This window comes from Apteryx mantelli, chromosome 17 (assembly GCF_036417845.1).
Source record: "Apteryx mantelli isolate bAptMan1 chromosome 17, bAptMan1.hap1, whole genome shotgun sequence".
NCBI lineage: Eukaryota > Metazoa > Chordata > Aves > Apterygiformes > Apterygidae > Apteryx > Apteryx mantelli.
Window position 1 is genome coordinate 5,111,493 of NC_089994.1, and position 24,345 is coordinate 5,135,837.

Here is a 24,345-nt window from a genome sequence, read left to right on the forward strand (position 1 = left end):
CTTAACTGAAATGCGCAAACTTTATTTTGGTTTAAAAATAGCTGGGAATTTTAAATTGATTCTTGAAATGTGCTTACTCTCTTTGCTCTGAAAAAGGGCTGACAATTCTTAAATCCGGTTATCTTGAGTACTGATGTTCTGCTTTTGGAAGAAAGAAGTTTTAAGAAAGCAGAGGGAGGTCAGAAGTAGCTGGGCAGTTCTACGCTCTTCTGAACACTTGCCCCATCTTTTAAGGAAAACCTGGCAGAATAGGATGGGACTCACCTATCTCAAATAATCCTGCTGCCACATTCGGCTTGCTTTTAATTTTCATTTGTCACATAACTGGGAGGGAGAAATTACTACAGTGCTACTTAACATAAGTACTCCAGGCTTGCATGCGGAAATACGTAGCGTGTGCACAGCCAGCACAGGAAGGGGCTGTCCAGTTCACGGCTGATGCGCCTGGCTGGGGACAGTACTAGAAACTCCCTGCTGCTGCACCTGTTCTGAGAGTAAATAAATACTGAATAAATATGTATGTAGGCATTTATTTTTATTCATTTATTATTTAAAAAATAGTCACTGTTATTTCTCTTTTTCTGATACTGAGGCACAGAAATAACTACATTAAGTTTGCCATTATTGTAGCTCAGGTAAAAAGGACTTTTAGATTTTCAGTCTGACAAAGATGATCTGAAAAACGTCTGGAATGGACTGTGAAAAAATGTCATGTAATAGTTTGCAAAGCTGAACACTATATACAGCTGCCATCCCAGCAAAATGTAGCCAGAGGTAAATGACATGTCGGTACCAACTTTGATTCACTTCCAATTCTCTTCATACTGCACGAGCTCTACAAAGGCAGTGCTGTTTTCAAAGACATTTGATTCACATCAGTTAGAAATGAAACCCTGAAGAACTGATTCCAAAGTAAATACTTATAGAGATTATATTCACTTAATATTTGTATACTCTTACAGTATTCTAAAAACACAGAAAATGTTATATGACTTCAATCTGATAAACTGTCACTAATCTCCTTTGTTCTTTTTATGCTCTTTCAGCACCTTACTTAGCCACTCTGCAGCTTGACAGCAGCCTGTTACTACCACCTAAATACCAAACCCCAGCGCCAGCAAGCCAGACACAAACAATACCTGGGAACACTGGATCCGCACCCTCAAATTCAACATGTCTTTCAGCTCCCGGGGCACCACCACCACCACCACCAGGCAATTCTTTTAACTCCACACCCAATGGGGGGACCACTAGCCTTCCGGCAGGAAGCAGTTCATCCTCTGGATCCTCTGTGCCACAGCTGTCAGCGTCTTCTGCGACACCCAGCGTTAACCAGATGACCACTACCTCCACTCCGGGGTTTAGTGGGAACATGTGTCCAGGGCAAAACACCAGCACTGGGGGAAACACAGCAGACCGCTCCCAAGGAAGCACAGGTTCTGGAGGAGACATCGAATCAGGTCAAAACTTACCACAACAGCCACAGGAAGGACAGGAAGGGTAAGTTACTTAAATGACTCAAAGTACTTCTGATCAAATCCTATATTTTCCTGCTTTCATGCAACTCATATTACTTAAGCCTTAAGTAAATCTTTGAAATTAAAGGACTCTGACATGTTGCAGCACTGCTATCTGGTTGTAAGTAGAGCAGGGCTCACTTTTCTTTTTTTTGCATTCAGTAATTACTGATAAGGGGAACTGGAAAAACAAACTTCCCCTTTGTGGATAAAAGACATTCAACTACGCAAACATGGGTGTTGTAGAGCCATTTGAGATGCCCTACCAGACCCCACCTGGCCTGCAGATGCAGTACGAGAAGAACACGGTGTCTCATAGGTTCTGTGCCATATCTGCTAGCTCAGTCTCACGTGTGTCAGATACTGTGGGATATCTCATGCGGCACTGGAGGCCTCTTATGTGGGCAAATCCATAATATGTTTAAAGTTAACAGATACAAAATGTGATCCATGCTTTTTGGTCCCCCCCCACCCCAACTTGCTTGTATTGCAGCAATTGTTTTTTAAGCAGATGTACTGTGTGGTCAGAAAACAGGAATATGCTTCTGTTTTTTTTAAATAAATTTGAGCAGCACAGCATTTTAAAAGACTTCATTATAACTAGCCATCCACCAAACATGAAAACCAGAAAAATATTTTTCAACACCTTCTGTAACTAACTTGCTGAATGAGCATGTTTTTCGTTACTTGTATAGTAATACATATTGCTAATAGTCATGATACAGGCTTGGGAGTTCCTGTACCTTGAACGAAAAGCCCACATCCTGTCCTAGTTCAGGTTATTCTCAAAACATCTCCTTACTGATCTATGCGAAACACTGTTTTATCAAATGCAGTGTGGTCACTGACAAAGTGATCCTGAGCCGCTTTTTATCACTTGCAGATGTTGAGCCTCCCATTCGTGGTTGCGTTTTGCTGGAGGAGTACGTAACTCGCAACACGGGTTGCCATTACCAAGGAAAAAGTGTTGAGTTGCTCCTTCCATTGCCAGTGGTACCTTTTCTGTGACCAGAGGACTCCAGTCTCCATAGATATCACCTTGGCACTTCTCCTCAGTTCTCAGTTCTTTCTTGCCCACTTCCCCTCCCCCTCTCCCAAAATAAAACCCCAAGCAGCGCTCAAAATGAGGCATGCACAAACAAAGAGGAAAACTCTCGGAGCTAATATTAGTCATTTTTCCATATTCTTCAGCCCTACACTATTCAGATTGAATTAATGACTTTATCTAAGTATCTTTGATGCATCACTTCTAACAGGTATTTTGTATTACACAATGCTGTGAGTAAAAGCAATCTCTCATCCGACCCTGTTCCCATGGTTTTTAGCTTTGTTTCTCAATGTAACGATCACTGCTTTCTTTTCTCTGCTTCACTCTCCTGCACCTTTAGAGCAAAACAATAATTAATAATTGTAACTTGCCTTTGAACTTAACACCATGTATGTCTGTAGTGTTACAGAGAGGGAGAGAATAGGGGTTCCCACGGAAGCAGAGTCCGCAGACAGCAATGCCTATCCTCCAGCGGTTGTCATCTACATGGTGGATCCTTTTACCTACACTGCAGATGAAGAATCTGCCTCAGCCAACTTCTGGCTGTTAAGTCTGATGAGATGCTACACAGAAATGTTGGATAATTTGCCCGAGAACATGAGGAATTCTTTCATTCTCCAGGTAACTACCTCACTCCGTATTTCCCCATTGGACAGCATGCTTTTGATATGTACAGTATACTGAAAGATATAAAATGAAGGATAACATATAAAATTTAGATAACGCTTACAAATTACTTTGTTAAAAGTACAAGGCTGTAAGTTAAAAAAAAACACTTGCTTTGGCTTTGATGGGGATATTAATTTAAGGCAGCCATTGTTATCCTTAAATCAAATCTTTTGCATGGTTCCAGCAGCCATGTATGATAGCTCCTTCCTGAAGAGGTATTTCAGTTTAACTTACAATTTGGGTTGCCATTGCCGGGGGAAAAATGTTCAGTTGCTCCTTTGATTACTTTGCATGTTGAGTTGTTTGCTTATTATATTCTTTCTGAATTACACTGCTTAATGCAAAAGAAGTACATGAAACCAGACATTTAGTGCATAATGTAACTAGTGTATTGTTATTATCTACTGCTTAAAAATAATTTACCATGTAACTTGGTATATAATAATAGTTACTTAATATGGAATTACTTAAGAATTGAATTTGTACAGTCAGAAATGGAGCCTGGACTATTGCCCAGGCTGCCTGCGTTTTGCCCAGTGCCGTCTTTCCCAGTGGCTCGGTCTGGATGGGGGGAGAATGGCAGGCCAGAGACGACCAGCAAAGAGACTCTGCGTGTGCGTGGGTGATACGTGCAAGAATTAGCCAAAAGATTTAGCCAGCAGCAGTGAATGGTTTTTATATACCTTATTCATGAATGCTCGACTTGGCTTAAAAGTGTTGTGTTTTGTCTGGATTAAAAAAAAATTATTAGAGGCTACTTTGGTGTCTCAAGTCGGACACTAAAGATGTTTGTCGTTTTTCATAATCTTGACATTTTCCTTCATGGCAACCTTATTATTTCCTGAAGTGAGGGGGAATTTGTAACCAAAATATTTTAGGTTTGGGGACAAATTAAAAATTAGCTTCACAACTGCATATTTTGGTAGACTCCAGGCAATATGATTGATTGAAACCTGAAGATACTAAAAATAAAATAGCAATTGACATTGCAATGTCTGAAATACAAGGAATGTAAATTATATATTGAAATCGTGTCTTAGTCTGTATAAAAGAACTAATGGGCTTACCAGCTCTTTATAAATCCTGTTTATTTTCTGCACACTTACAGTTGGGTTCTCAAAATATGTGGCATTTTGCCAGTATAAGTCAAAATAGTAGACAGTTTTCTCTAAGTCAAGTGCAACAGGACATAGTTACTAGTGCAGTATTCTCACAGCTTTTCTAGAGTACACAGAAATAAACAGTCATTTAAAAATAAATCAAATAAAAATATGTTTACAGATTTATTATAATTCATATGTAGACTGGAAAAGCTCTGCTACTGAAGTTATTAGATAAAGGAGTTGTCTTTTAAAAATACACACTGACATTTAATAAATAGAATATGCTACCGAAGTTCTAATGGTTCAAGTAGGAAACAGAATGATAGAAGCTGTATGTTAAATTTTATTTCTACTGAAAATATTTGTTAAAACAATCTGCTTGGGTCTCAGTGTGATAGATACAACATAATACTTTGGAATGACAGTTTCTGCTCCAAAAATCTCACTATTCAAAAGAAACGCAGGTTTCTACAGCCATCTGTAGGACACCGCATTTCTCAACAGTACATAAAGAATGAGTTTACAAGCATTTAATTCCAATTTAAAAAAGGATTTGAACTGAAGAGCTTATTTTTATTGTTTTGTTTACTTCTGAAAGAACACGGTGCCATTTTTCCTCCCTGTTCCTGTTGTGCAGATTTACAGGCTAATCTGCTTGTTGCTGGTGGAACATGCAGACTGAGGTATTTTCGCTTGACATTGCAAACAAAACCGAACGTCAGCGTAAGAGCTGCTGATGTTCCACTGTTTTGCTACATTAAAAAGGAGAAACAAGACTCACAAACCACATAAATCATTATAATATAGTCTTAATTCTGCTCTCTACAATCTTACCAAATGGCTGCTTTAAGAACGACAATGCAATGCTGATTCCTGTGTGAATAGCAAACAAGTCTTGATTCTAACTGCAGCCTATCTAAACAAACCTGCCTAATCACAAAGTTCAGAATGCCAAGATTATACAGTAGCACTGCTTTCCAATGAAGATGTTGATCAGAAAAACAGTTTAAAAAAAATTGAAAGTGTTTGAGTAGGGGCTTTCAGTTTTGGATTGAGGATATGTCATACTTCTTCCCCATACGTGAGTGGTAACTTGACCTATTCTTGGAGAACCTCCTTTTCATTCTCCAATAGCACTTTTAAATGTGAAGTTAAATCAAACCTGGCCCAAAGTCTTAGGCTGTTGCTTTTAAATGCCACCAGTAATTACTTCTTGTGGTATAGTCCTGATAGCGGCTGTACACATAATCAGTCATGTCCCTCTCCCAAACTGCAGTGTGAATGAGAAAGTGGACTTTATAAAAGACTTGAGTAGGAAAAATAAGCTGGGCTTGTTGATTGGTTGATTCTGTTTTTAATTCAATGATGTTTAACCAAAAGCAAAATTCATTGAGAGTCTCTAGTAAAATATGTTTTTCAGGCATTATAGCCTGAATTTTAAAAAACAACTCAGTTACTGTTGTCCTGTAAAAAGACTCTCCCATTTATACTGGACAGCAGGGCTTTCTCCAAGGTTGTGCAACCTTACGTATATCATTGTAAGAGGAAGCAGCAATTTTGTGTCAGTGAAAATTGCAGCCATTCATGCAAAAGGGCAGCAGCCCTGATGGGAAACTACAGGTACTGTCACGCATGTAGCTGAGCACAACGTATGAAGTGTCGTGGTGGTTAAACAAGTGGGTGGATCTGATTTGGTTTGGTATTAATGAACCAATGGTGTTTTATTGTTTTTATGAATTGTACAGATTGTGCCTTGCCAGTACATGCTGCAGACAATGAAGGATGAGCAGGTTTTCTACATTCAGCACTTGAAGTCTTTGGCGTTTTCAGTGTATTGCCAGTGCAGGAGGCCGTTGCCCACGCAGATTCACATCAAGTCTCTCACAGGCTTTGGGCCAGCTGCCAGCATTGAGATGACCCTCAAAAATCCTGAGGTTAGTACTGGCGTCAGGAAAATAAAAGCCTGTTAATAGATTGTAACCGCATTTCTGAAATAGGAAAAAAGAGTAGGGAAAATACTCTTGAGGACTATTTTTTTCAAGGTACAGAAGATGATAATATAAAGGGAAAAGATAAGATAATGCTAACTACAACATAGTAAGAAAATGCCAGACTGCTTGCTTTCAAAACATTTTAAGCTTATGATTTGGAATTAAAAAACAAAAGGTTGAGTTTAAATTCAGTGTGAAAGAAGAGAAAAAGTATGCTGCTATTTGGTATTCTGAGATATGTTGTAGGTTTTGTCTATTGTATTCCTACAAGAAAGTGTTTACATCCAACTTTTATTATATATGTAATATTTATATGCATATATATATATAATAATATGAATAATCTACATGCATACATGTGAAATATGTTGCTGTTCCTCATTATGTATATTATTTAATTCCCTGAGATAATGGAGAAATCCCTCTACCTCAGTGGGCTTATCTTTCATCTGTCTTTTAAACTGTAAATATTCAAGCCCTGTTTCTGGAATTTCAAAAGAAGAATAATCCATCCTATTTTCCATGAATATTTCTCATGCTTTGGAAAATAACAATGACCGTTTTATTTAGATTTAATGAACCAACTGTTAACATTTACCTTGAAATCAAGATGTGCTTGTTAGGGTTTAAAAACTTAATTTCAAGATCATTGTAAAAACAAACTATCAGCACATTTCATTACTCAAAACCATAAGGAAGAAAACACGCATTAGTCAGAAAGCTCTCACTCAAAATTTCTGTAGAAGTTCTGTAGCCGTCCTGTGCCAGGCACCTCCTCGTCACACTCTTTCCTCATGTCTCTTGTGAGAAAGGTTATTTATTCAACAGGATGTATTGTTTCAAACTCACCTTTTTCTGAATTCACTGCTCATCTGTGTTCGTGTCTTTCTTACATGAAACAGTTTTGATGTATCTAATGATGATGATGTTGACTTTTTTGCAGAGGCCCAGCCCAATCCAGCTCTACTCCCCTCCTTTCATATTGGCACCTATCAAAGACAAACAGACAGAGCTGGGAGAAACGTTTGGAGAGGCCAGTCAGAAATACAACGTGCTTTTTGTTGGATATTGTTTGTCTCATGATCAGCGCTGGCTTCTGGCATCCTGCACTGACCTTCACGGTGAATTGTTGGAAACCTGCATAGTTAATATTGATTTACCAAACAGGTAGAAACCTTTATTTTTTACATTAAAGCTAGGTCTATAGTTGCCATCCCTCACTTTCACTAGCTGCTTGCCCATTGCATTGTAATCACATTTCCTGTCCCTGTGATCACAATAACGTTATCATGATAACATTTAAATGGGCACTTCTATAAAGTTATTGTTACACTTGTCTTACAAATGTTCGCTGAGAGGACCTTCACGAAGAACTGGTGTGCTGCTCAGCATATGGACACCTTTCAGATACCTTTACTGCAGTACCCCTACTGAAAGCATACAAATACTTTTTCTAGTTCTTGTTACTGAAAGATAAGTTGGGCACTGTTAGGGCACTGGAAGAACTCCCACAGGGGGCAAGCAGTGAAATAATTATATAGAAGTCTGAATATTGTCCTTCATTCTCTCTCTTTTTTTTTTTTTCCTTCCATAATCTCCAGGTCAAGGAGGAGCAAATTATCTGCACGTAAAATTGGTCTGCAGAAGCTCTGGGAATGGTGTATCGGTATCGTGCAGATGACATCGCTGCCTTGGAGAGTTGTAATCGGGCGACTCGGTCGCCTGGGCCACGGGGAGTTAAAAGGTAGGAAATTTCAGTGCTGTCACAAACTGTGGTTTTGGAATGAAGAGGTGGCCTGAGCAAGCAGGGAAGAATGATTTACAGGATTGATCGCGAACCTTTAAAATCCTACCGTGGCAATGAATTTTTTTATTGTCTTGGATAAATCATCTGCTTCAGTCGCTGTCCACGTTTATATGCTGGACTTGACATCACTTGCTCATGTCTTGTAGGTACTGTGTAGATTAACTAATACTAGCACCGTGTATTTCCAAGTGGAAGCCCTGTGTTTGATCACATGCTGGACAAAGATCTGGACGATAGTTGTCCTGTCACAGAAATAGAAATAGGATGCAATTCTGAGTCTTCAAAATAAAATTCTTATGAATAAAGTTACTGAACAAAAGAAAAACCTAATTTCTGTGATGTACAAAATTAACTGATAATCAGTGTTTACCAGCAATAAGGTACTCTCCGGGGCCTGCAAAGGATTCCCCAAATCTAGCATTCCTAACAGCTCTGTGGTGCTCTGGTGTATTGTAGGTTTAGCTGCCTTAATCCAAGGGTAGGGACTGCCTTGCTTCACGTTAGCAGTGATTCCTCTCGCTAATTTAAGTATATGCATTCAGCATCTTATCTTCCGTTCCCAATGGCTGTGGCCACTGCTCATGTTTTTGTTGGTAACTGATTAACAGAAAATGGGGTTCTGAGAAGCTGTTCTGAGTTCTCTCCCATCTCCTGAACTGGAACATGAAGATGAATTAGGCTGGAGGATAAAGATATTTAATTAAACAGTGTATGTCCTCTCACGCCGATAACTGAAGATGTGAATTACTGTGGTTATCTTATTGTAAGATATCCTGGATTTCTTGAGATTTGAAAATCAGTGTACAAGAAATAAAAATTTAGTCTGAAAGCACAAGGAAATATTCGGGGAGGGGAAGCAATAATTAAATACCTTCCCCTATATAGTACATGAGGGAAGAAGAGAAGTTGCCTGCTCTGGTAGGTGGATTTGGTATCCATCACATGCATGAGAGTTAAGTGGAATGAAGGCAGGGCAGATTAAGAATTTAATCAGTAGCGCTCTCCCTCTGATTTTCTGAATCTGTCAGTTAAATGGTTAACTGAGGTCCCCAGAAGGCATATCTGCCCCTCCACTGACAGCTTTCTGAAGAAACATTCACTGTATTCGCTTTATGTAGTGTATTTTACTTTATTTAGTGTATTTTACTTATAAGAAAATTTAATAAAATGTGTTGTGTCTGAATTCATATGTTTGCTTACATTTCAAATATTCCAATTATGCAGCATGTTAGATGAAAACAGATGTCTTTTTTCAAACAAACAAACAAACAAACAATGCAATTCAGAAACAGAGTTGGATGTAAATAAGAAAACAAAAACTAAAATAAAATAAATCCTTGTGTGTTGCCCTGTTTCACATCAGATAAGTACCTCCTCATCCCTTACAGGTAGAAGCAAAGACTCGCTCTTACAGAAGCGCATGCTCTTAAGTGATTTGCAGAGTAATGCAGTTAGATCATTGGAAAACCAACCAGTTATCACAGGATAAACTATTTTGCAGTATCTGCTTCAATACGCAGTTCTGAGAGCCGTGCAATTGTTTAAGGGGGACATAGCCCAGAATAACTATTCTGCAGTACCAATTTCTTTTTTCTGCTGTACGTGAAAAATTACTATGCATTAAAAATACCTTTGTTGGGTTGAGTGTATCAGTACAATATCAGCCAGCCCTTCCGGTCAAATCTGAAAATGTACTTTATAACCCTCCAATTTTCTGCTCGTGTCTCTGTGAAAAGGGCACTGTCCTCTACTGCTTTTCTTCCACCATTGAAAGGAAGGATGCTTTAATGCTTAAAGCACAATACACGGTATATAGGACTGTATTCCTGGTTCTAATGCAGAGCAACTTTAAGTGACTTGGTCAAGCTCTCAGTTGTTCCTTAATTTTTAAGCTTCAGAGAAGTATGTGGAAGTTCAATCCATTTATGTTTGAATGCTACATCTCCCAGTGGAAAGTGTTAAAGAAATGCAAAGTGTTATTAGTATTTTGCTGTTTTCAAGCAAGTGCTGGATTTTTCAGAATCCCATTACGTTCTATCAAAACTTGCTTTTTTTCAGACTGGAGTATCCTCCTTGGGGAATGTTCCCTGCAGACAATCAGCAAACAGCTAAAGGAGGTGTGCCGCATGTGCGGTATCTCATCAGCGGACTCTCCTTCTATCCTCAGTGCCTGCTTAGTTGCCATGGAACCACAAGGCTCCTTTGTCGTCATGCCAGGTAAATTTTTATCCACCTATTTCAATGCTGCTTGAACTTTTATCATAGATACCACATAAGAAATACATCGGTCTTGGGAGACTTTTGGGCCTAACAGTAAGACCTTGACTACTGTGACTAAATATGGGAGAAAACAGGTTGAGCCAGCAGAATTCCCCAAAATATCACAAAGAGATACTGTGTTGGGAGCATCGACTCCCAGGAGGAAAGATTACTTTATGTCACTGTCAAACTGATGACCTTTTCCTTGGGGAGGTCATAGTTTGAGGTAGACCAGTTCGCATCAGCTGAAATGTGATGATGTACAAGCCCTTCTGCAAGGAGGACTGCAAACGTTAATAGTCTGTAATGTGAAAGAATAGGAGACTATGTAAGAAGAGGTAAGAATAAACCTACTTCCCTTCTCATATGCTTCAGTTTTTTAAAGAGTTCGGTTGTGAGCTACAGTCCACAGGGCTAAGTCAAAGCGAAACTAATTTCATGAAGCTCTTCTGTATTGGATTGTTTACCTTTCCTTATTTGTTGTACTTTGTAAGTATGTACAGTTGTCTGCGTGATGACGTGATGAGAAATCCTTACAAACCGCTCTGGTTCTTAGTTTAGGGGAAAAAAAAAAAAATTACTGCATGGAATAGAACTAAACCAGCCTGAAAATTACTCATCAAGCTGAATAATTTTCAAAGCAGAGTTTTAACAGCATGAGAAAATAGATGGCAAGTTATGTCTTTTAATGCCATCCAAAGTGGGGTATATTACGTAATTTGGATTTATACAGGTGTGGGTGTCCAAAATAAATTTGACTTCCACATCTAACAAGCAAATCTTTGATTAAGGAGCAGCAGAATGAAGGGAAAGATGGGGCATAGTATGGGAATTCACATGGCTAAACATTATCTATACAACGTGTGATCTTAATTTCAGGCTCTTCTAGTAATTTATTCTTTTTAAGATAAGAAACTTTAAACGCTTTAAACCCAGATTAGATGCATAGAAATTTAATTGGACACAGAACATATATTTTGAAGATGATGCAAATCAGTGTCTCTGCCATTGCTTCTTTCCTGGAAGATGCTGTCACCATGGGATCAGTGTTTGGCCGGAGTACTGCGCTGAATCTGCAATCATCTCAGCTGAATACCCCTCAGGATGCCTCCTGTACGCACATCCTGGTTTTCCCAACCTCTGCTACTATCCAGGTAGCACCAGCAAATTATCCTAATGAGGATGGATTCAGCCCTACTAACGGTAAGTTAACGTTTGTGTCTAGTGTAGGAGGTGAAATATTTGCGTTTGCTCAGTGGCCTGCTCAAAAGGTACAAGCAGAGCTGTACCAGTGGCCAATAAAAACTGAATGGACCAGTGTTCTCCCATGGACCACGTACCACCTGAATTTAATTTAAAGACAACACCACCTACTTTATAGTTAGAGAATAATATACTATGTTTTTCTGAACACCGTTTTCAGGTAATCATATTGATTTATTCCAAAAGCAATATTTTCTAATGACCAATCAACTTGCAGAAAAAATGGCACAGACTATAAAATGCTTTTTCTTGTTGTTGTGACTTGACTTGTGAATTGATCAAGCCAAACTCCTTTTTACGCTAGTGGTTCACTTGATAGTCTGTTGTGTACAAAACTTGTCAGGAAGGAGGTACTTGTTTTAAAATTTTCATCTTTATGTAAAGTAGGCAAAATAGACAAACCTAAGGGTTCTTAATATAATGGGTGTGTTTTTAAGCCTATTCAATCCTATAAATCATAACAGCAAGACTGATTAATACATTTTATCAAATCAGTATTTTTCTAACTGTTTTACCAGAAATCTTTTTAAATGATTATAAAGCAATTTAAACCAAGAGTACAAGCCCTTACAATAAAAGTGCTCTAATAGGAGGGGAGGTAGAGTACAGAGAAGAAAAAAGATCTAATATTTTTAATGAAAGAGTCTGCTTTGATCTGCTCCTCCTGGAATTTCAGGCGGTCTCACAAAAGGGAAGTTACCCTTCTTAATACTTGAGCAGCTGTCCTTTCAAGGCCCCAGAAACCGGACTGAATGCTGTGTTGACAAATATTTAACCTGCATTAACCTGCCCTTTAGTGTTTCAGATGCTAATTAGAATCAGGTACAGGAGCTGGCGTTTTCCAAAATGGTGTTAAATTTAATTTTCTTAACTCTGTTGTATTTAATGATTAAACTGCTTCCTATGCTATTAGCCATCTCACTTATGCTTTGGAGGCTTAGCAGAGCATAACATTAGTTCTGTTTTGTTTATTGAGGTTGTAGGACAGAAGTTAATAAACTAAGCTAATTCACTGCTTTTGCAATCCAGTGCTTCTCCTCGGCAGATGAAGAAAAACAACCACCTGCCTATTTGAGCGCTAGGACTTCAGCTTGAAATTAGTGCAAGACAAATTCTTTCTCATTTTCATGTGATGTTAGTTGAAGCAAATTTTTCAAGATAAATGATTTATTGTAAAACACATTTAAAACTGCAGAAATGTTTGACTATTATGTAGGGTCTCTTTAGTGTGTTTTAATATAAATCTGGCTGTGATTCTTCTAAATCCAGTTAATTCAGACAGCTCCCCCTGTCTCTCTCTGTCCTCTAAAATGTACTTTAAATGTCATTATACTTTTTAAATGTCTTTGCCTACTGAAAAATCTGAATTAGAAAAAAACCCTATAAACTATATTGTGATGTTTGTAATTTTTGGATCTGTGTTAATGATCTTAGCTTTCCATCACATAAATTACCCATGGCATCATAACTTGTGTTCCAAATGACTGAGCAACGGAATGTACTTTTCATAAATGCAGATACATTTTCAATGCATTTTTACTCCTGTCCCACATATTAATATAAACTAAATTAAAATATGATCACAAGTTATGGTAATAGGAGCGTATCTAACTTCTGAGATGAAATCAAACTATTAAAATCAGAGTTGTAGGAAGTCCTGTTGCAGTATTTAAGATAATCATAAAAGTGCATCGCATGTGAGCGTGGATCAGGCCCTGCTGCCCTAATGCTGAACAGTACTTGACTCTGAGCAATTTCTTTGAAGCCGCTACGACTATTCCCAGAACACTTTGAGCAAATGGGCACCAAAGTGCCGGTGTGCAGCAGGAGCCCGAAGAGCGGCGCCTGCTGAGGGCAGCATCTGTACTTCTGTTTAATGCATTTCAAGTATTTTGTTAATGGATTTCTGTGACCAACTGCAGAGAGGTGTAATTCTTTTGGTTCTAAAGTTCAGTTTGGATTTGGTATTAAGCTGATATGACAGGAATTTTGTGCACTGTATGACCGTTGTTAAAATTCATGATTTTAGTAGATGTCTGCCAACTTTTCCTTTCAAAGCTGTGTGGTTGAAGTCAAAGGTACTAAGAAGGATGAAACAGTAAAACGTGTATTGCTGCCTACATCTGTCTCAAGTGTGTAAAAGGGAATGGTAATATATTAGAGAAAATTCTTAACAAAAACGAGTACAGGAGATGAGAAATGATTATTTTTTTCTCTCTTTTCCCTTTCAGATGACATGTTTGACCTCCCATTCCCAGATGACATAGACAATGACTTTGGAATTTTAATAACAGGGAATCTTCACTCTCCACCAAATTCCTCCCCGGTTCCTTCCCCCGGTTCCCCGTCTGGTATTGGAGTGGGATCTCACTTCCAGCATAGCAGGGTAAGGCTCTAGCACCGCAGGGGACGTGCTACTTAAAAGCAAGACAAAGCAAAAACAAACAAAACAAAACAAAACCCCAAATCCTCCAACAGAATCTCTTTTTCTGTAGATTTTCAAATGTAATTAAGTCAACAGCAAGGTACTGGCTAAATACCGTTGTAAAAGATGCCTCTGCCATGACTGTTTTTCCAAGTTAAAGTTAGTTGTTAGTGTAGAAGATAATTGAGAGGAAGAGAAGAGGAGAGGAAGGCTTTTATTTCTTGTGGCAGAGCTATATTCAATGACCCTGTATAAACTTAATCTGTATTTATGGATTTTTCTCTGGAAAATCATACAGAATGCCCCTGGCACAAAGGGATGAGCAGTTGAGAGAAAGGAAGACGCGGAGAGCTCTGATCCGATCAGTTTGTGGGGGAGGCAAGAAGTGAGATAATTCTCCTAATAATAGAACCTGTCAATATAAACTCTGCAGGTGTTAGATGTTTATGCAAATGCTGTATTCTTAGTAAAAATTAGCCCAGAGCACATACTGTTTAAAAGTTATTTTTGTTTGAAGTGGCTTTTATAAAGCTGGTTCCAACACCAGTGGTTATTTAAAATGCAAATTGTTTTTGATAATTCAAGAAACATTTTTCTGAATCGGCTTTACTGTAATTTGGATCATGTTTGATGGAACTCTTATGCATACATTTCGTTGTGTAAGACACTTAGTTGTACATTTAAAATGTTTTCCATCACAAGTATGCAGAAGTTTAAGAGGTTTCACAGTTTGGTAGCAGAGAAGTTTTACTCTAGAAATACTACATTTAAAGCAAGAGCATATTACTTCTTTATTAAATAGTACAGTCTTTTATTAAAGAAATAGACTATTTTTTTAATAGAAGAAATGGATAAGTCCATGTATTTAAAAGTTCTGTTTTAATAATCTGGATTTTTTTGTAAATAACTGGATCAGTACCTGAGACTATCACTGGTGGTTTCAAACAGTCTCATCTAGTGAAATTAGAAATCTGGTTAGAGACAACTACTAGATACCTGCTTAGGGAGGTGTACAGCTAAGACATTTGACTGAGTGATGCTACTCATGCATCCACTCTAATAAAGCAGCACATTTTTCTAAATGTAAATATCTTCTTAAGAAAAAAATTCTCACTCCCTGAAAATGACTGATATTTAGGAATATGAGATATGCCCGTTTTATCACCTGGAAGGAAAAAGTCCTCTGTGTATTTCTATGTTTCCTCTGCCAAAATGCTTCAGTGGTCAGCTTAATACTGTCTGTGAGTGGAAAAACTTCTTTTGCACCAGCCACAAAAATGCTAATGTTGTATTTTGTGATCTCGGCACAATCGCCTTACACTAATACTTCAACTCACTTTTCAAAGGCTAAATAATTACACGTTTCTGTCACTTGGTTAGTTCAAACTGCTATGTGGGCAAATTAAAAGTTTTAAATTCTGTTCCCAAACCCTCTAGTCATAAATCACAACTAAGCGCTCATTACAATTTCCCTTTCATATTTAGTTGATTGAACAAGCTCTGTTCTGTACCACTTTTAGAAAAATGTGTTACACAACTTATTCTCAATGGAACTCTGTCCAAATGCCTTAAGAACAGACTGAAAGGTTAATGACCAGAGAGCTCAGAGACCTCGACAAGCCATTTCTAGATGAACCTGTCATAGTAATTCAGTTTAACCATTAACGAGGGCCTAGTAATTGATGTGTAATTTTTGGTTTTAAAAAAGCAACAGCGTGTGATCATTACCTCGTGGGGCAGGGAAGGTCAAGCCTCCGTCCGTGTAGCCCGTAATTGATTGCTGCAGTTCACCAGCGTAAGTCCTGATTGCTCAGCAGCCGGTTTCAAGGTCTGCTGTGGGGTTTTCCACGTGCCCGCAGCCAGGTGCGCCGTAGCCTTCCCTGAGCTTTACGGACTGTTTAACTTTCTTTGATTGCTGATCAAGATACTACTGGGGGAGAAAGACCTGCTTCAAGGACTAGCACTGAAGGTTCTGTGGTTAAGCCAGTTTCTTTTCAGTAGAATCTTTTTTTCCTGCTGACTTAAAAGGTGTTGTGGATTAAATGGACTGCCTGTCCCAGGTCTTCTGGGATAAATTTCAGTCTAGAATACTTTGCAAGTATTTTTTTTATTTTTTTTTGGGGGGGGGGGTGTCTAAGAAATAAAAAGTAAAAGCAAAATAATGAAGAGTGTTTACAAAAAATAAATCCATGTAAAATAAAAATGTACTTCAGAATGGAATGGCAGTCAGCCCTTCTAATACCTAAAGCAATCCTTCTAGGTTTCTTGTTAATGTGGTCCATGATATATAAGGCATTTTTTATAAACACTGGGAGATAAACTCTCATGAAGCATTCCTGTGTGTGCAAGCCTGGTGTGCAGAAGGTTCATCTATCTTCGTTTTAGCCTACAGAAATAAAAACACATATGTATGTGCTGATGGGCAGCAACCTAATGTCTGATAAAAATAGTTTTGAAGACTTCTTCTTGTTTTTCCACTCTCCTCTCAAAATAACTTTGCTCTATATATAAGAACATGAATAATTAATTCTAAAAAAACCCTGTATTTAAATAAATCAATAACTGATATAACTAGAAAAGCAGAATCAGCTGTTTCTTTTTCCCCACACTGGGTGTCTGCATGTATAAAACATAGTATCTTCTGTTCAAGCTATTCCCACAGCAAGGAATATAAAGTGCAACTTTTGTTTTTAGGTATAAAAGTAACTAACTGAAGGAACAAACACGCTATAAAGTCGCTGGTATTCTTTGCTCTTGCACAGCTCAGTGTGTAACACATTCTTCCTTAGCTGAAGTCAGGAACATCTGCAGTGCAACTTGATGTTTTTTCTAGGTGTGGGGAAAACCTGTAAGGCTATAAACTTACTGAGGCTGTATGAGCTTAAAATCACCACTGCTCTATTCTCTGCCTGCCCCCATTAAGCTATTCAGGTTCATGGCCAGAACCTAGTACCTTCAAGTTACTCTGTAGCATCAAAATCTCTATAAACTCACTTCAGTTTAAGAGCTTAACATTGCTGTTAGGGAACTTAAAGTGATTGTGGAACATACGCCTGTGAAACCCAACTGCAAGGGATAAAGGGAAGGATTGGACAACTTTGACAAAGATCTGTGAATAAAGGGAAAGCATTGCGCAGCCTGAGATTAAAGGATAGCTCATTAATAACAAGACAAAACTGGATTAAAGCCTGAGTGATTAGTAAAGAAAATGAATGTTATTGGAGGGGGATGTAATGACATAAAACAAACAAATGCCTTTTTAACTTTTTCCTCAGAGCCAAGGGGAACGTCTTCTTTCTAGAGAAGCCCCCGAAGAACTGAAGCAGCAACCTCTTGCTCTTGGATACTTTGTATCAACTGCCAAAGCTGAGAATCTTCCACAGTGGTTCTGGTCATCCTGTCCTCAGGCACAAAACCAGTGTCCCCTCTTCCTCAAGGTCTGTCTTAGTATCCTTTCACAGCGGAAAGGGAGGAAGCATTTAATTCATCTCCTGTGAATTTTCCATGAACATGTTGGCTTTGCATGTTATCTCAACTGACAGTATTGGGAATGGAAGTACAATTCTAGCTTTGAATTTAGAGAGCTGGCTATTAAAATTTACTCTCTGTTCCTACAGCCTTTACCTGAAATAGAATAGAATTTGGCAGCTTCTAAATATGCAATCATCAAAGCCATATCCAGTATTAAGGAAATGTTCTGATTGTCATTTCCTAAATTTTGGTCAACCTAAGGCAGGAGGGACATAGCTCCTATTCTGCTGTAGTCCAGTTATGACACATGGACTAAAAATTAGGAAAATAGCACCTCCAGATAAAGCATTTACTCTCCATTCCTATATCCATAGTTGTAGAAGTCACAGAGTGCAGTCTGCAACATCAGAGCATATATGATACCTTCCATTCTGGAAGATTGCTAGCGCTTGCACAGGGTGTACAGCAGAACTGGTTCAACTACTAGCTATTCACTGCCCCCTATAGAGAGACATGCTGCTTCTTATTTGCGTGAATCAAAAGGATGTGAACTAATAGTAAGGAAAGAAGGTGAAAAATATGCCCTGAAGAGCACCACATAAATAGTTGAGCAAGCAACATACAGAATAATTAAGACAGTGCTACTTTCTTTATCCATTTCCAGTTTAATTAGCAAATGTTAAACATTTTTTACAAGTATCATGTAGTCTTTTAGCTAAATTCTTATCTGTGTCTGCCAGGCTATTATCAAAGTAAAGGTCTTCAGTATTTCTCAGTTCTTTCCTCATGCAAAAAAGGCATTTTACAGTTGATCATTTAAGAATGACTGCTGTAGTCAGCAAGTGGGGCTTTATATTCCCTGTACCACCTCCACCAGCTCAGGACTGAAGTACCCAATTAAATGAGGTCACCTTCCTTATTCCTTATGCCCTCCACTTTTTCACAAATAGATTTCCTGAAGTGCTTTGCTCTAAACTTGCTAAATGGAGATCTCAAAAATAACATGAAATGCTAGCCACCATATTTGTAGAGCTAGAGATGAAGCTTTATCCTAAACTTAAAACTACATTTTTGTGAATGAGTAATACAAATACTATGGTTCATTTCCAGTGGTAAAAGCATAGTCAGCAGAGCTCCAGGCAGCTCTATGAATTCCTTCCATAAGCTTCTACTAGATTTGCACTGGAGAGAAGGAGCTGCCACCCTTCCCCCTTCTCCACCACAATCATTCTTTCAGATCTAGGCTGAATTAAATGTTTAATTTGACTTGGAACTGTTTTGGTTTGGACAATTTTTAATAAAAGCAAGGGGCTGAATTCCTGCAGTAACTTGTATGCCGTTCAGAGAGCAGGTGGTGATGTTTCCTTTGTGCTGCCCAGCACTGCAATTAGAAAACTTGTATGGCCTATGAGAGACATAGGTGCAAGTACTCCATCTGATATGGATTAACGATTTTCGAGCTGAAGTATTCCACCTCTAATGTGTAGGCCACAGTTGGTGGAGTATAACTTAGAGGTGTTGCCTAGGCCGGCTGTGTGGTCTGTTAGGCTACCCACTTGAAAGGTTTACATGGTTGGCTCTACCCCTGCACAGGATCAACGTGAAATCCCTTTCCTACCCCTGTATAAACTAATGCATAGGCCCTGCTCCAAAAGAAAGATGAGAGATACTCAGAAAGCGTAACAGAACAGAGGACGCCAAAGACTGCATTAAGCGTTCTGGCTGGCCATCCTACACCTGCATGGTATATATTATGATGGGTCTCCTACTGGAGAGTTTGAAGAATCAGAATGTTTTATTACTGAAATACCAAGAGAACCACTGACACATTCCTAAAAGTGTTTTTCCCCTTGTCATTTCTTCCCTGAGAAAATGTAACAATTAAATTACAGAACTTCAGAAGGCCCTTGGCCATGGTAGATTGAACAGAGAACTGTCAGTTCAGCTTGCCAACATTTCAAGCTCTCCTGTATTTGTTCGCTGTGAATCTTCAGAAATACTTGCCATACGAAGAGTTAATCTGTGTTTTTTTCCTTTCAAAGGCCTCATTGCATCACCATATTTCTGTAGCGCAGACAGATGAACTTTTACCTGCCAGAAATTCTCAGCGTGTTCCTCACCCGCTGGACTCTAAAACTACATCAGATGTCTTGAGGTAGGTAACACCTTTTAGGTTCTGCATTTTCTCTGTAAGGTTATGGGAACACAGCACTGAAATTTCAGAGATACCGTTTCTTTTCAACCTGGCAAAATTAGCCCTTAGGTTTATCAACTGTTTACACCCCTACTATGCCTTACCTGTGCGATCTTAAAAAAGAAAGGAAAAAAAAAAAAGTGGTCTTACTGTGGTTGCTACCACCAGTAGCAAAGAGCAGGACTTATTTCCTATAATTACAGGAAATAGGTACATTTTTTAGATACATATATATATATATTTAATCCCTAAAACTATAACCCTTATTATGAGGGTTATTTCATCAGTTCTCTGCCACACTACGAAAAGGAATGGTTTGTGCCTTACAAAGTGTAAGTGGATGCCAACATACCTTGGTTTGCCTCCCAAAGATTGTTCTGTTTAGCTGATGGTGTAAGCTAGACTGTGTAAATATTTTTTCTCACCAAACCAAATGAAATTGTAGAAGGAAACAGAGGCACTCTCCTCGTACCCAGTATTTCGGGAATTAGGATAATAACCTGGGATATGTAAGAGATATTCTTCCTGAATTAATACAGGATTGTGAACCTATTCTACTGTAGAAGATAGCTAGAAGAATGTTTGCTTTCATCCCATCTGCTGGGGCTGTTCTACACTGAAAAAAACTGTTTTACGAGACAGCATAGAGGGTGGGACGCAAGTTGAACAACGTATACCAAGTAGAGAGTATCAATAGGAAACATTAAGAATAATCTCATCTAACTTGAATTGGTGGTAAATATACTGTTCTAGAAGATCTGAATTTGTGTCACCTTAGGCAGAGGACTGAGCTATTGCATTTGTTCTGAGGTAATACTGTCTCCCCTTTTCTTTTGAGTAAAAGGATGATGCTCTCAGAGATGCACAGCAATAGGACAAGAGGAAAAGGATACAAGTTAAAACTTGGGAAATTCTAATTAGACATAAAGGAGAATTACTTTATAGTAAGGCTGATCAAATACTGGAACAGATTGGCCAGAGAGGTTGCGGAACCTCCATCCATAGACGTGTTAAGACTCTACTGGACAAGTTCTTGAGCAACCTGATCAGATTAGACTTGCTTTGAACACAGGATTGGACTAAATTACCTCCAGAGGTCCCTTCCAACCTGAATTATTCTATGATTCTATAATATCTGCTACGTTTTGGAGAAGAGCCTAGATTCAAACAGTTTGAGTCAAATTCAAATATTCTGATGACAAAAATCACGTTCCATGCAAACTTTTTGGTGAGTTTGCTACTTGGCCAACACCACCAGCATTAGCAGAACCAGGCAGTCCTCATCCCAGTATATCTCCAAGATAAATCAGTGATAAGTTGAAGTAAATCTTTTAGAAAAGAAAGAAAGGAGTAAACAATTCCAGTTTAATTTTTCTCTCTGCATTTCTCTTCTGCAGGTTCGTTTTGGAGCAGTACAATGCACTGTCCTGGCTTACATGTAACCCTGCCACTCAGGATCGCAGCTCCTGCCTTCCTGTCCACTTTGTGGTGCTCACTCAATTGTACAATGCCATCATGAATATACTTTAATAGATAGAAAAGCACTTGTTCTTCTGGCTTATTCTCCCCTCAACCTGAGAAACGTGCCACAGTCTGCAAAAATCAGTTTTGCTTGTCTTCAGACCAGTCGTGTGCTGTGCTTCTGTTCCTCCATAAGCACATGTGAATTCTGCAGTGTTCAAAACTAAACTACCCATTAACATCTCTGGCAGCTTCAGTCCAAAATCTGGGAACATCCAAGAACAGCGAACACACAGTAACCTCAAGCCAGTGTTAGTTTGGTGGCCCAGTAACTACTGGTCAGTGTGATTTTTATTTTTTTTTTCCTCTCTCCTTTTTTTTTTTCTTTTTTGAGGAAGACTACAGTATCTTTTTGCGTTAGGAACTCTGATATACATCCAAGAGCAGTTTCAGCCCTGCAAGTAAAAATATCTTGTAGTGACCAGTTTGGGTTTTCCAAAAGTTATTTTCTTGTTTGAACATCATAAACTGGGACTTTGCAGAAGAAAACCAGTCGTAGTCTCGTATTAATATTGGAGTTTTCTGTCTACCTGGAGTTCCTGTCAGAGTGGATTGGGATGAATGCATGCATTTGTTACCTGTCCATGTAGATATGAATGGTCTGGAGATATTTTATTTATTTTTAGGTTTGGGGAGGGAAGGGATTAAATTATAAAGGACCAGGAACAGTAGAATATTTTAACAATCCAGCTCCGTTCCACCGTAGGGTTATTTATCTACATACCTCTCACTCTTCTGACCTAGAAAACAAAAATGAAGCTAGTAACAATCAAAGTCCGAGTTGGGAAGGGGAGCATATTCAGATTTCTAACCGTGTCAGCATATTCTGGTAAGAATATACTTGTATTTTAAGGAATTCTCACCTGCATTTAGCCTGGTTAAAGCAAGAAATGGCCAGTGTTTAATGAAGGATAACACTACCTAATGGAAGAAGAGTGAGTGAGAGGTAGGGAGGAAAAATACTTTAAAGCCCAATGTGAGGGCAAATGGAAAGTGGTAAATTAATCTATTGTAGAGCTATGATTGAAATATATTTCCAATAAATTTAATGATGCTAGAAAACTATTTACTGAAACCCAAGTCGCCCTTTAATTCTGGGCAGACTAGTCCATGTACATATCCAAAAATATGGTTTTTGTTTACACTAAATCAGTTACAAATCTGGTGTATTTTTTCTGACTATAGGAATATTATTTCAAAGAAATAATTTTTAAAAATTATATCATTAAATTAGTACTTGAAGTTATACCACTGTGGTGGAAAAGTTACTTTGTTTAGTAAAATGATTGCCATTTTAAAGGTTAATGGCTAATTGAAGTATTTTTATGACTCCTTCATTCCAGGCTTCAAGGGGTTTATATTTAAACTCCATTTTCTAATGTTTGTTGTTGCACTGTGCAGCAGGCATGGACTGCCTTATGTGAGGGGTCGGGCACTTTGATCAGGCTGTGTGACCTAGTTATCTATCTGTGGAGAAAAACCTACAAATTTTAAAGTTCTTCCAAAAGACGTTCATGTTCTGGTTAAAAAAAATGAAATTCTATGATTTTAAAAAGTATTTTTCTTGAGATAATGTAACATTTAAAACAAATTATATTAAAAAAAAAGAATTGCTTGTGTAATGAGAAGGTGAAGTCAGAGAAGTAACCTGTAAATGGATTATTTCATTCTCTGCACCAAACCTCCCACATGGGTATCCTCTTTGCAATGTATAGGTTAAAAAAAATCTGATATCAAACCATTTGTATCTAATGTGTACAGTGTAAAATTGACTTTAAAAATATTGCAGTACTATTTTTTCTTAATCAGAAAAGAAAATTCTCAAGGCCTTTTGAAGAGCATAAAAAGATGAAGATTGTAAACTTGTATAAAAAAATTTAACTTGGGGAGGAAAAATGTAAAGTAGACATTTGTAATCTTTTACCGTTTTGGGGTTATTTGTTCCCAGGATTCATCTGAACTTTGGATTATTATTTTGTTTGTTCTTTTTAAATGGGCCGTTTTTATCCAGGGGCGTTTCTTCCCCAGAAACCTGGTTCTAAGCAAAAATTAAAAATAAAAAAAGGGCAGCAAGGAGTAGTTTTCATCTGGTGTCTTTTATTTAATTTTTTTAAGTTAAGAGAAGCTGGTGACATATTTATACGTTTTTGTGCAAAATAAATGAATGGCAATAGATTTTAAAGAAAAATCTTATGTACTTCAGTGTGAAAAGTTCTGTATAATATTTCCCTTAAATATGCATTATTTTACTTGTGAGTTTTTTACTGAATTAATCTGAAATGTACAAGCCCTGGCTTTCCTACAGAGTGAAGAAAGTTATTTTATTTTTTTTTTATTTCTAACTTTGGAAATTCATGCCTAAATCAGAATTATTATACAGTTGTTTGAGCTGAAGGGAGCGGGAGGGGGCGGGGAATGTCCAGCATGCTTGTATGTATATTTCAGAACCTTTTTTAAATGTAAAAGCTGTACATTTCCGGGGAGTTCTGAATTTCTTTGTTTTGTTTTTTTTCTCTGAGCATTTTGCAGTGAGCTTCTTTTATATATAGCCGACAATTTGAAAGAAAACAAAAAAAAATGTGAAGTTCATTTTAAATCTACAGTATATCGCTGGTACAATACACTAAAAAAAGACTTTGATAAAAAGAAACAATAATAATAAAGACCTCCATTTTAAATGTCATTCATATATACCTTGTGGATGAGAGCTATATACTTTTACACACTTTTTTAGATGAATAAATTATTGAATTACTGAAACTACTGTTGCAGTTTTATTCTTAAGAGTATTTTCTTTGACTGTTACGTTTTGGCAAAACTTTCCTAGGGAAGAAGGGCCTGCATTAAAAAGTAGCTGTAGATCTCTCCTGTGATGTGAATGGAACCGAAATTCACTTAAAGGCTCTTTAATATTTATTTAGAGACACGGCTGCCTTCCATGAAGTAACCTACTGCCCACCTGCCTGTTCAGACTCCCTGCATGTTGATTAAATCTATAGCTTTATCGGCTGCCATTTCAGAGTGATATGGCTCATTACAATGTACAGAAGTTCAAGCTGCACTAGTACTTAACTTTT

The 24,345-nt window shown here is 38.0% G+C and overlaps 1 protein-coding gene across 2 annotated transcripts in view; it reads left to right on the forward strand.

The window, feature by feature from the left end:
- MED13L (mediator complex subunit 13L) overlaps positions 1–24,028 on the forward strand; it is a 207,118-nt gene extending 183,090 nt beyond the window's left edge. For both annotated transcript variants that reach the window (XM_067307411.1, XM_067307412.1), the window contains exons 21-31: positions 1,047–1,500; positions 2,967–3,186; positions 6,083–6,271; positions 7,272–7,495; positions 7,930–8,072; positions 10,194–10,352; positions 11,421–11,597; positions 13,889–14,043; positions 17,358–17,519; positions 19,596–19,708; positions 21,145–24,028. In XM_067307411.1, coding sequence (XP_067163512.1) covers positions 1,047–1,500; positions 2,967–3,186; positions 6,083–6,271; positions 7,272–7,495; positions 7,930–8,072; positions 10,194–10,352; positions 11,421–11,597; positions 13,889–14,043; positions 17,358–17,519; positions 19,596–19,708; positions 21,145–21,277 — 2,129 coding nt within the window. In that variant the 3' untranslated portion in view covers positions 21,278–24,028. The remainder of the gene's footprint in view (positions 1–1,046; positions 1,501–2,966; positions 3,187–6,082; positions 6,272–7,271; positions 7,496–7,929; positions 8,073–10,193; positions 10,353–11,420; positions 11,598–13,888; positions 14,044–17,357; positions 17,520–19,595; positions 19,709–21,144) is intronic.
- The last annotated feature ends 317 nt before the right edge of the window (positions 24,029–24,345 follow it).